Source organism: Astatotilapia calliptera, chromosome 16 (assembly GCF_964374335.1).
Source record: "Astatotilapia calliptera chromosome 16, fAstCal68.1, whole genome shotgun sequence".
Lineage (NCBI taxonomy): Eukaryota > Metazoa > Chordata > Actinopteri > Cichliformes > Cichlidae > Astatotilapia > Astatotilapia calliptera.
The window spans coordinates 10324162-10337104 of NC_137437.1; the positions used below are offsets into that span (position 1 = coordinate 10324162).

Here is a 12943-nt window from a genome sequence, read left to right on the forward strand (position 1 = left end):
GTATGATCAAAAAGATTCCAGAACTCTGCCCATCCCAACACACCAGATGTAAATTTGGCTGCTTTTCCTCTCAGATTGACGTGGACATTCCATGTCTCGTCCTACATTTCAGTCACCATGGACTTAGGTGTAATTATGGTGATTATTAGGTCAGCTGGCAAGTATCTCCAGGTAGAGTAAAAATCCTTTTTTAACAGAAGGGAGCTCATGGTAGTTGCCCTAATATGAGCTGTTTTGCGTAAGTCTGTGCTTCACTATATCTATATCAAATAATAATGTGAGCATATGTACTAAGCCAGCGGTCTCCAACCTTTTTTGCGCCACGGACCGACAATATTTTCACGGACCGGCCTTTAAGGTGTCGCGGATAAATACAACAAAATAAAAGTAGTACTGGTACCGAAAAAAATACGATTTATTCATAACACACGTGAAAAGACCCAGGAAAACCGAGTTAACAATAAAAATGATAACAAAATAACGCTGAAAACCGATAAAAACCCTGAAAACTATACATTTCACACCTGAGCCTCAACTCACAGACCGGTACCGCTGTACTAAGTAATCCCTGTGAAACTAAAGCTCAGGCTTCAGATTGCTTTTTTAAAATGTTTTTTAACTTGTGTCTGTGTCATGTCGGTGAGAGTGGTTACTCCTAATATGGTCGTCTCATGTGGAACAGGCAAGGAAGCTAAAACTACTTGCTTCACACAGAGGATCAACTCGCATCAAGACTCAGCATAGGACAAATAAAGATAGGTTTGAATTCTGAAGCACACAAAGCTAGTCTAGTAGAGTCTAAGCATATCATGATAGAGATGGAAATGGGCACATTAAGTCTTCTTTAATGAGAATGAGGCAGGTTGAAATGATGCTGAATTATCTTGTGAAGAATTTGTTTTTAGACACATAGTGTTTTCTTACATAACTCTCTTTCCTGGCTCCTACTTCAAATAGCCACTCTTTTAAGATCAGACACCCTATAGTATTGCAACAGATGATTTTGCTTTGGAAGCAAAGCCTGTGAGTTGGCAGGTCTATAGGCACTTTGGGAAGGCTATATTGCTATTTTACGTAAGGACTGGTGAGTCACTGAAGTGAGAAAAGCCTTTTCTTGTGTCTGCCCAAGTGCAGCAGATTGGATATACCTGAGCCAGCAAGAGTCTTTGAAATGCACTGGGTTGTGGAGCAGGATGCCCACCAAGCTCACAGCCAGCATATCAGTGCATGTCACCCTGTATTCATATGCTTTTATGCCATATTGCGCGTTAGATAAGCGTTGACTTAGACTGCATTTTAAAAAAATAGCATTTCACTTGCCTCCAATTGCCCTTAACAGGGAAAAAACTGTTAAAGGATCACGAATGACACCATATCTCCTCACCTCATGTGTGAAAGAACAGAGAAGTGGGGTGTTATGAGGAAGGTGTTTGACATGGGGGGCTGACACTATTTTTTTTTCTTTTTTGTACTTTCTTTTAGCTGGTGTAAAGTGTTATTGACAGGCAGCAGGCCATAATGAGCACCATCTGCATATCCTCTCACTCTAATTTTGCTAATGTTCCCCTGTGAGCATGTGCATGTGTAACTCAGTCCTGTGTGTGTGCCTACATGTGCGCTGGGTTTGCTGTATACGTGTGGAGGCAGTGAGAGCCTCGCCACTCAGTGCTCATTATCCTCTCATTTCCAGAGCAGAAGGCAAAAGAGAGAGACGTAGAGAGAAAGACCAAATCATTAGAGCAGTATCTAATGGTTGTTATTTGAATCGGCTTATTTTGCGCCACGCATAGACAAGCAACAATAGGAAGGTGCATTGAGATTATGGGGTTTTCATTATACATCACTGAGAGAAGCCTTCCATTGGGCACAAGGTACCTACAGGCAGACATTCATGGACATTGTTTTTTGGGCTAAATCACCATGAAGCAAAGTGAAAGTTACATATGGATATACAGTAATGGCATAAAAATGCTTATATGTTTATTTTAATTTTTAAAATGGCCAGTGCCACTTTTTAACATATCAATAAAAGATTTCATATATTTTTTTATTGTCTGCTAACGTGCAAAATGATTGTAAGTACTGAAGTAGATCCACAACCTTATTTCTTTATATTTTTTTAGGATAACACTGTGTTGTCATCAACTCAGTAATAACTTTCACTTCACCTTTCTGAGTTAGATAACTCAGAGTGAGACAACAGAGCTCTTCGCTAAATTGTATGTATAGACAACACTGGCTCATACACTGTGTTAGATGCCTTTTTTATGCTTGAGTGATTCATGGGACAGTGTTAAGTGGCATAACAATCAAAACAACATTCCTCTGAAAATGGTCATGTAAAATGAGTGGACTGAAAATAAGAGAAAAAGCAGCCAATATTAAAAGAAACACTTGGAAAGACCTTCAGAAAGTCTGGAGAGCTATTATCCAAGATACATCCACCCATCCATCCAATTCCTTCCAATGATGCAATTAAGGTCGTAGCTGTTCCAGCTGTCTTGCTCAAGACTACAGTTAAGGTCTCCCTTCTTGAAAGCAAAATAGAAAGAAATGAGAGGTGGTTCAAGAGTTTTGGACAATACTGCTGTAATTTGTAAATGTTTTGGTGATACAAAGCAGTTGTAAAGCACCTGTGGCTCAGGAGGTAGATCTACAACCTGGAAAGTCAGTGGTTTGATCTCTGGTGTCCTTGGATAAGATGTTGAACCCCAAGTTGTCCACAGTCCAATTTTAGTGAATGTGTGGAAGTGTGTGTGTGATAGGTACAAAGCTGTAAAAATGAATGTCTGTCAATGGACAAATGTGGCAAATGTAGTGTCAAAGTCTTTTGAGTCCTCAGTAAGAGTAGAAAATTTGCGGTAAATTATTCAATTTACTGCACAAATAAACTATGTCATAACTTTTGTGATAACACAGGGCTTTATCTAGCTTTGACATAGCCGTACCATTCAGGTGTGCATGTTACAACAGTTGTTACTGTGTTCACACATCTTTAGCACAGAGTTGGAGTGGTTAGCACCTGCTGACTGGCTAGGGAATTTTACTGTAAGGAACTTATCTGCAGGGACACGCTCCACCCTGACAACCATAGCTGGATAAGCACTGAAGATTAAAAAGATTTCAAAGACATTTAGCTATAAAAGGGCATTGTTTTAACCAAATCGTTGCATTTTTTAAAATGTGATGTTTGGCACACATTATTTAAATGTGTGCTAAGCATGCCTACATGTTCCTGTATGTTCTGCAGAATGGCTAATTCATTGGAGTTATTTCAAAATACTTTCATTGTCAGCAGCGACAGTGAGAATGGGAGGATCACCCGTGGGAATATGAGAACCAGTATGTGAGAATGGGAGAGAGTGGGAGACAAGAAAATAGAGAGGCTATCATAGAATGCAGTCTTTATTAAACTTTGAGGGCAGCCTGCCAAACAGTTTCACAGCAATCAGCGTGGCTTAAATTTCCCTTCGATTTCCTGCACGGGACAGTCAGTGGGGATTGATTTGTGCTACCTACCCATAAACACACACACAAACCGTAAAAGCAGTTTGCCTTTCCGTCTGTATTTCACCCTCACACAGACACTCACAGTCTGAGACAATGTTTTCTTCTAGTCTGGTTTGTATGACGGCTCTGTGTTTGGCCATTAACAGGCAGTGGTATTATGTCCTGAGAATTCTCTTAACGTCCTACTAATGCTCTCTAACAGCATTTAGTGGTAGACGAGATTGAAACATTGATTTTGCTCCCGGATATGACTTTGGCTCAGTTTGTAGTGTATCTGTGTGGCATGCCTAATGATGAGGTTTTGCGTGTTTAGAGAGAGAGAGGACAACAAGGTGGGGTAGCTGGAAGCAAAGCTCCCCATATCACAGACATTATTCATGAGTCTGCTAAGTGCCTCATCTTTACAGGAGAAAAAGTCGAGAGCAGTCTCCGTCTGTCTGTGCCACTGTACTGTTTCTTAAGAGACATTTATGTTGTATTTACACTTCACTCTTCATTCCTGTTCAAAGCAGCCAGCATTAAACGCATTCAAGTCCATGCTTCTGCTTCTCATTTATATGGACTAAAGCTTGATGGACTGGATGTTAAAGTTGTACAATGACTTTGTCAGCACTGATCATCTTTAGTAAAAATGATGTAAGATCCCTCCATCACCACACCTACTTGTAGCTCTGTGTTTACACTGATCAAGTAACAAAAATCTTACCAGGCTTAAGCCCTGTGAAGCTCCAGATCTCTCTTTGTTAAGTGAATGTCCATTCAAGGTTCCTTCTTTTTTTTCTTTGTTTCGATCACTCTTTACCTCCTTTGACACCAGAGCAACATTTCGTTTGCCCGGTAGACCTTCCACAATCATTCCCATTGCTGAACCATGCAGCATTTGATTAACCTGGGAGAACTACTCAATCTCTCCAACAGTCTAGGAAAAAAATGCTGTCCTCTTCCAGTTTTGGTTGCTTTTTTCAGCCTTCATTTTCTTGATTTTCTGGTAGACAGTAAACGCATAGTGAAAGTAAGGTTAGCAATGTAACACTGCTAAAAACCATTGTTCTCTAACTACGACATTACTTCTTAAATCAAGAAGCGTCTGACATTTCAGTTGAATAGTTAGGTATTTGATAGGCGAATTGATAGCACTCTAATACTCTCTTAGCTTAATTTAGCACAGACAATGGAGACAGACAACACCTAGCATGACTCTGTTGCAAACTACCTCTCAAATGGAGGTAGTCAAGTTCATGAGTTGAATAGTTTTGTCTCACATAGGGTGCTGCAGGAGGTAGAACAGGTCATGTACCAGCCAGAAGGTTGCCAGGTCAATCCCTTGCCCCAATCTGCAGTTTGAAATGCAAATGTCAGGTTGTAAACTGGGCTAATATGGCTCACGATGAACAGTGTTTTCAGAACTTTTTTGAGAATTTACGCACACAGTAGGCCTCTCATTTGGACTAATTTATTAAAACACTGGGTGTGTCTGTTTCTGAGGTCTTCATTTGTGTTTTCAGTCAAGAAAAATAATTCATATTATGTTGCTGCCATTTTTTTTTGTTCCTGTGCAATATTTCGGCAGATGTGCAATTTCCATCCCTATCCTTAACAACCATAGCCCTTCCACCCTATTATTATTTATTGCATTTTATTATGATGCCCTTGTACACACCCCCACAATGCTTCTTGCAACCCAAACAACGTGTATATAGTGTACATAGTATTCTTATATTGTTTCTCTTTCTTTTCTTGTATATTGTTTTCTTTACTTTCGCACCTTTGTGGTCTTGCTACCTAATTTGACTGTGCAAGCAAGTGTACAATGACAATAAAAGTTCTAAATTTTATCAAATTAGAAAAAAATGACAATTCAATTCAAACTGAATTGATCTTAAATTGGCTAGAAATACATGGTTTATAGTCTTTGGAGGAAGATTATCTGGATCACTGTTTGATTCATAAATAACTGTCATAATCATCAAAATGACAGTTGAAAGGTGGAAACCATTGTCAGACTCAGGTGTGATATTTGTGTTTTACAGTGTGCAAATTCAAAGCGCACAAACGCTGTGCTGTCAGAGCCACCAACAATTGTAAATGGACCACCCTGGCCTCCATAGGGAAGGATATCATTGAGGATGAGGATGGGGTAAGTTTGTTCAAAAGCAGTCTTCTTTGAAAGGCAGAATGTTCATGTAATTTTTTAATAAGATTTTGAGCTGGTTGGGAATTTCCTCAGCCTGGTTTTCTGCAAAGAGTTTCTAAAATATAATGTGGGAGTCAATATAGAAAACTGTCCTAGTTCAAGTGAACGGAAGCCGACATTATTAACCATTTTTAATTTTGTGTGTGTGTGTGTGTTTGAAACCTACAGATTGCAATGCCTCACCAGTGGTTGGAAGGCAACCTGCCTGTCAGTGCCAAGTGTGCTGTGTGTGATAAGACGTGTGGCAGCGTGCTGAGACTGCAGGATTGGCGCTGCCTCTGGTGCAAAGCTATGGTAAGGCATCTATCACATGCACATCGCACATAACAATAAAACCATCTGGTTAATTTTATGTAGGTTCCCTGTTGTCGTGCCAAGGCTCTGATCCAAGCATGGACAGTAGATGTTTGGAGGTTTCCTTTTTCGCTGGGCTGATCGCAGCACTTGGGCTTGTCCTGGCACTCACCACAAACTCGTGAATGATTGGAATCTGAGAAATCTGGAGAGCCAGCTGGAACAATCTGGGAACTCAACTTGTAGTCATCCTCTGGAGGCAGCTGTCAGTTACTCCTGGCTTTCTTTATTGCAGACAATAAATATCTGGTTGATCAATACAGATGAATTACAAAAGGTAATAAAAACCTTAATAACAATATCTGATGGTTTTAAGATTGTATTTTGGGAAATACAGTCCCTCTTTTTACACTTCAGAAGGACTTTACCCAAATGCTATCAGAGCCTGCAAACCAGCTTCCAGTACAAAACTCTTTTCCTTTGTTTACAAATTCTGCATATTTACCATGATCAAGTATAACATTATTACCATTATGACCATGATATAGTGTTGCTCCCCATTTTGCTGCCAAAATGACACAAGGTATACATGGCGTTACGTAAATGGACTGATTCTTATATGGCGCTTTTCTACTCTCCTGGAGTACTCCAAGTGCTCTATACAATACCCTGCATTCACCCATACACACCCATTCACACAAGTACTGTTGTCTATGCTTTGTCAGTGCTTTCTAACTAACATACATTCATACGCATTCAAACGCCGATGGATGCATCAGAGAGCAAGTGGGGGTTAGTATCTTGCCTAAGGATATTTGGCATGAAGACTGGGGGAGCCAGGAATTGAACCACCAACCTTCTGATCAGCAGATGACCTGCTCTACCTCCTGAGTCTCCAAAGGTGGATTCTGTTCATATGGACGTAGCATTTTCATGGGAGAAACATTTCATCACTCATCCAAGTGACTTCTTCAGTCTTAGCTGACTGCAGGTTTCCCCAATCTTATAAACAGTACATTTGCATAATGACTGAAACCAGCCCACTAAATTATGGAAAAATCAATAATCTTATATCTAAAATCTGCTTAGAGTTTTAATTCCCTGTATTTGGTGTTGTTCTTTTAGGTGCACACAGCCTGCATGGACTTATATCCACGCAAGTGTCCCCTAGGTCAATGCAAAGTCTCCATCATCCCCCCTACTGCTCTCAACAGCATCGACTCAGATGGTAGGCAACACACACGTGATCAGCCGTGCAATCGTGCTGACTCACTCTGAGGGTCAGAGGTTGCACCTGTCATTAGTTTTCAGAGGTGAATTCATGAGATTTTGCTCTTATTTGTTCAGCTGATGACTTCTCATTGAACTTTGACCTTTTGCTCTATCGTATGAAAAGATAGTGGCAGGGAGGATGTTTCATTTTGGTTTAGTCAGCATCCACTCAGGGACACAGCCACTGACACTTTCCTTTTCTCAATACCTTCTTCTCTGAAGAAATAAAAAATGATAAAATTATTTTCCCCTCTGATCTTAGCACCAAACAGACCCAAAGCAAGTTTATTAAACTGCGGCATAAGTGGTTCAACCATGTATATATGACTATATGACTAGATTTTTTGGCGGTGTTAAATGAATGACAGTGTAAAATTATTTTGTTTTTTGTTAAACTGTTCTTTTCAAACCATCACTACTAAACTCTTCATTATTGTGTGTGTGCTTTATCGCTCCAACAAATGTACAAAGTTCATATATTCTGTAAAAACCCATGGATGCACTTTTAAAAAAAGAGCAGACCCAAAACATAAACTGTATGCAGCAGGAAATGTTTAGGTTTTATTCACAAGTTATCCACATTTATGTCTCACATTCTGATTTACTCAAGAGTGCCTCCCTTTTACATATTAAATTACTGAGACATAGAATAGACAAAAATGACAAACTGTTGCTATAAATTCCCTCTTCCATTTCTTTTTATATGGAGTTCAGTATAGAGTGTTAATACAGGATCATGACAAGGAATGTGTTCCAGGACACTGCCTGTTTCTCATATAGCGAGGTGGTTAAAAATAGACCCATGTGACAGTTTGAAACACACGTTTCTTAAAATAGATCCTCTCACAAGACGTGTGCATGTGATAAAAACCCAATTTGATAATGATACAACTGTGCAAGAGGCTTCATAATACCCTCAGACTCTACTTATGATCTCAACATAAAGACAGACTTTATACAGGTGTGTGTGTGTGTGTGTGTGTGTGTGTGTGTGTGTGTGTGTGTGTGTGTGTGTGTGTGTGTGTGTGTGTGTGTTTGCCAGTGCTTAAATCCGTTTTAGATGAAGATCAGCACCTGAGAGGCAGACTCACATTAACATGTGGGATAGGGAGAGGGCTAACAAAAGGGGAGATATATGCTTCGTTAGGCTCTCTCTCTCTCTCTCTGTCTCTCTGTCTCTTTCTCTTTCTTGCGCTCTTTCTGTCCTTCTCTCGCCGTCATCTCGGCACGTGCCAGGATCCCCTCTGCTCGAACACTGGCTGAAAAGAGGGGGAGTTTGGTTGTAATTGGCTGGGGGGGCTGACTGTAGCACGTGCCAGAGTATCGTGACTCCCTGCTTGTCCTTTCTCTCTCCTCCACTTTCATGTGCTCTCCCTCTGTTCATCCTTTACAGAAACAGTCACAAAGAGAGTGACCCAGAAAGGACGATAAATCAAAAGATTGTAGAGGAAGAGATTAAAGAGAATGAGAAAGATATGAAGAAGGACGATTGTGTCCATGCTGCCAGAGATGGTATTCCCATATATTTAAGGTTGAAGCCTTAATATGCGCAAAGCTTTCACCACAGAGGCAGTGTTCAGATTACAGCTGGTAGTTACATTACCTCCCCGAGACCAGAGTATGTATATGTGTTTTGTCCTCTACTGCACAGCAAAACACGTGTTTGTGGCATGTGTTAAGCCCGTCCTATGCATTATTATGCTTGGTGTCACACACACACACACACACACACACACACAGACACACACACACAGGAATTTGATGAGGCTGTTTAGCGATGACAGAGCTGGCTCACACCTCCTGCTGCATCTAGCACTGCTGCTCAAGTTTAAGTCATAACATGGTAAGATATTTAAAACACTAAAGCATCAAGTTAAGACAGTTTTATTTAAACATTCTAGTAGCACAAATCAAAGGTTTTACCTGATATTTTTTTTTCTTCAATCCAATCCAATTTGAATTAGATGAAAATGTTAAAAAAACAAAACAAAAAAGCTTGATGGATAAAGTTTTAGGATGTGTAACACATAGAGAATGCATACAGAACATTTATTGCAGATATAAGATGATCATTCAATTCAATTCAGTTTTATTTATATGGCATTAAAAACAATAGTTACCTCAAGGCACTAAATATTATAAGATAAACACCCTACAATAATACAGAGAAACCACAGCATGTTGCGCACCAAAATGGAAGCATAGGCTTCTTAGATGGGCTACGTCACACAGTAGGGCCTATTATCAGTAAGACAGTAACATTATATTGCTCAAAAAGGTGTCAACTGCAAAAAAATCAAGCGCTCCACTACAATGACCTCAGTTAGTGGAACAGACACCAGTCAGCTTGTGTTGACACACAGCAACACCCCTAATCTTAAAGTGCTTACAAAAATCGAACAGGTGATATATTACTTTTATAATAATATTAGATTAGATTAGATACAACTTTATTAATCCCTCAGGTGGGTTCCTCCGGGAAATTCAGTATAGAGTTGATATCGAGGTTGAAGCTAACCATAGACACCAAAAATGTTTTTCTTACCAGGTTGTGAAGATGTGTTTTTTTAGTGCTGGAAAGTTGTGCATTTAAAAGTGGGCAATAAACTCAAGTGGCCATTAGAGGAAATCCCGTTTATAGACCTGGCATAGAACTGAGCAAAAAAGATTGATTAGGCAGATCTGCTATGTGACTCCTTCTCCACTTTGGACACTCTATACACAAAAAAATTTCAATTCAAACAGCAATAAAACAGTAATTTATGTTCTTTTTCCATGTAAATTTCAGTCTGATGAAACAGAGCCATGTTGACTTTTGTTGTTCTTACTGCTGCCATGACTCTTCAGGCTTCTGGAAGGCCACCTGTCCCCCGTCATGTGCCAGTCCCCTCCTGGTCTTTGTCAACTCCAAAAGTGGCGACAACCAGGGAGTGAAGTTCCTACGGCGCTTCAAGCAGCTTCTGAACCCAGCTCAAGTCTTTGACCTGGTCAACGGTGGGCCACACCTTGGGTGAGGAAAACACTTGCAAACAAATCTGCTGTAAATATCCATAAATATCAAAGTGCACCAGTTTTGTTATTAGGCTTTAGTTGAAAGCTGATCCTGCAGAATAAGTACATGAGTGGCTTTGTTGTGTTTTTTCCAGTTTGCGCCTGTTTCAGAAGTTTGACAACTTCCGAATCTTGGTGTGCGGAGGTGATGGCAGCGTGGGATGGGTCCTCTCAGAGATCGACAAACTCAATCTACACAAACAAGTAGTGCACAGTAACATAAGCGTTATTTTAACAATGACAATGAAAACACTATTAGGATTTGTTTCTCTTCTACTGAAAATGAATGATAATCACAAACTATCATAAACATATTGGATAGAAAGTCTTTTTAAACAGGTTTTGCACAGCTTTCCAGAACAAGTACACAGACGATAATTTGTCTTTGGCCAGTGTTCCAATTGCGCTTTTTGCCTTTGCTCTGAGCAAGCTCACATAAAGATACAAAGTCATTCCACACTCACAGGCAGGAATGTACAGACAAACAGCTCATTTTGAGTATAGCAGACACTGATGCCAAATAAACCCTGTGCCTGCCTTTCAGTGCCAGCTGGGGGTGTTGCCCTTGGGCACCGGCAATGATCTGGCGCGAGTGCTTGGCTGGGGCCCGTCATGTGACGATGACACCCAGCTGCCTCAGATTCTGGAGAAGCTAGAGAGGGCCAGCACCAAGATGTTGGACCGCTGGAGCATCATGACCTACGAGATTAAGATCCCACCCAAACACAGCTGCCCTACCACGCCTGAGGGAGCTGACGACTGCCAGGTACTCACAGGAGTTGACAGATATTCACATGCATCAGTAGACCCAATAAAAGCCAGCAGGGGATTCCAGACAGACAGACATGGGGAGGAGGTAGTTGCAGGGAATAGCACCTGACATTTTGAATTCATGTTCACCTTACCTCCAGTTTAAACATGGGCAAATAAGCATTTTAGCACTTATACCTTATTAACTGTAGTGCCTATAAGATTGCGTTTAACAGTTGTTTTCTGAATAGAAATAAACAGTTTCATTGTTTTCTCAACAGTTTCACATTTCAACCTATGAAGACTCAGTAGCTACTCACCTCACAAAGATCCTCAACTCTGAGCAGCACTCTGTGGTCATCTCCTCTGCCAAGTAAGTGTTTATAACACCGCCGTTACCCAGAATAAGAAGTCTAAAATCAACCCAAACAGCAATGTAATCAACTACAGGCTAAAAACCATGATGTGCAGGTCGTGGTGATATTGCATTGTAATTGCTGCAGCATTATTGCAGCTGCTCCAGCAATCACACTAATAATTCTGACATTTTTAAATATGTGAGCAGTCCACTTGGGGACACATTTGACAAAAGTACATTTAAGCAACTGTTCTTGTATTGATTTTGTCCTAGTCACAAATAACCAATGTACCCCTCCCTTCACATAAGTAATGAATCTTTTGTTTTTGGCTGGAATAAAAATGTATTTATAAAGCACAACTCTACAACAATAGTTTTCTCAAGGTGTTTTTTTTATAGTAAGAAAGAACCGCTATGAGCAGCAGTTGGCAACAGTGGGAAGCAAGAACATCCTTTTAACAGGCTCAGGGAGGGGCAGCCATGTGCCACATTCTAGAATAAAGAACAAAGAGGAGAACAAAAATTTACTTTTGTGAAAAATAAATTATTTCCATATAGTGAAAATAGTAAATGAAGTATGTAAAAAGATACAAAAGGAGGTAAATAATTAGCTTTTCTCAGATTACGTTATGTCAGGAAGAACTTGTGTTTTCTCCCCGTTTCTTAGAATTCTGTGTGAGACAGTGAAGGATTTTGTTGCCAAAGTGGGGAAGGCGTATGAGAAAAGCACTGAGAATGCTGAGGAGTGCGACTCTATGTCTCTCAAAGTAAGCCTCAAAAACAATGCAGTAAACATCCATTATCTGCTTGTGCTGAAAGCCAACTCCATATATATTAAATTTCTGCTAATTCACTGTCCTGTGAATGCTGCTGCAGCACTCCATCTGGTCCTTAAGTGTCTCTTCCTCTGTGCCCTCCAGTGTGCCATCCTCAATGAGAAACTGGACTCCCTCCTCCAGACCCTCAACACAGAGTGCCAAGCTCTACCTCCGCTCCCCCTCTCCACTCCACCTATTGTAGAGGAGGAACAGGAGGAGGAGGAAGAGGAGGAGGAGGAGGCCAGTGAAGAAAGCCTGACAGAGCTGAAGGAGAAATTGGAGGAGGAGGAGACGGAGAAAGGAGTGGCAGGAGGTTCGCCGCACCAGCTGTTCAAAAGCAGGGAGCAGTTGATGCTCAGGGCCGACAGTCTGAAGAAAGCGGTTCGACAGGTCATAGAACAGGCAGAGAGAGGTACGTGTAGTGAGCTACAGGATAAGGATTCTGCCTCGTGATGATGAATGGAATTATCAAAATGTTTTTGAAACAAAAACATGCGGTTATTAAATGCAACTTATTGTGTTATGGCCAACCCATTTATGCCCTGTTTAGTGGTTGATGAGCAGAATGCCCATACGGAGGACCCAGAGCTTCCATCCCCTCTGGAGAAGGACAGCGAGGACGAGAACAGAGACAGTGAGAAAGATGAGGACACTAAGGAACTGGAAGCAGTGTCATGTAAGTGTTTCTGCTGCTTT

The 12943-nt window shown here is 40.7% G+C and overlaps 1 protein-coding gene across 6 annotated transcripts in view; it reads left to right on the top strand.

Moving 5' to 3' along the window:
- The window catches only part of dgkh (diacylglycerol kinase, eta), a 79065-nt gene that overhangs the window by 44787 nt on the left and 21335 nt on the right, over nucleotides 1-12943 (top strand). For all 6 annotated transcript variants that reach the window (XR_013902493.1, XM_080291097.1, XM_080291096.1 and 3 more), the window contains exons 7-16: nucleotides 5541-5647; nucleotides 5873-5998; nucleotides 7124-7226; nucleotides 10118-10280; nucleotides 10417-10525; nucleotides 10866-11087; nucleotides 11353-11444; nucleotides 12097-12196; nucleotides 12350-12659; nucleotides 12798-12923. Coding sequence is in view for 5 of the 6 variants with exons in the window: in XM_080291097.1 (XP_080147223.1) it covers nucleotides 5541-5647; nucleotides 5873-5998; nucleotides 7124-7226; nucleotides 10118-10280; nucleotides 10417-10525; nucleotides 10866-11087; nucleotides 11353-11444; nucleotides 12097-12196; nucleotides 12350-12659; nucleotides 12798-12923 (1458 nt within the window). In the remaining variant the exon portion in view is untranslated. The remainder of the gene's footprint in view (nucleotides 1-5540; nucleotides 5648-5872; nucleotides 5999-7123; nucleotides 7227-10117; nucleotides 10281-10416; nucleotides 10526-10865; nucleotides 11088-11352; nucleotides 11445-12096; nucleotides 12197-12349; nucleotides 12660-12797; nucleotides 12924-12943) is intronic.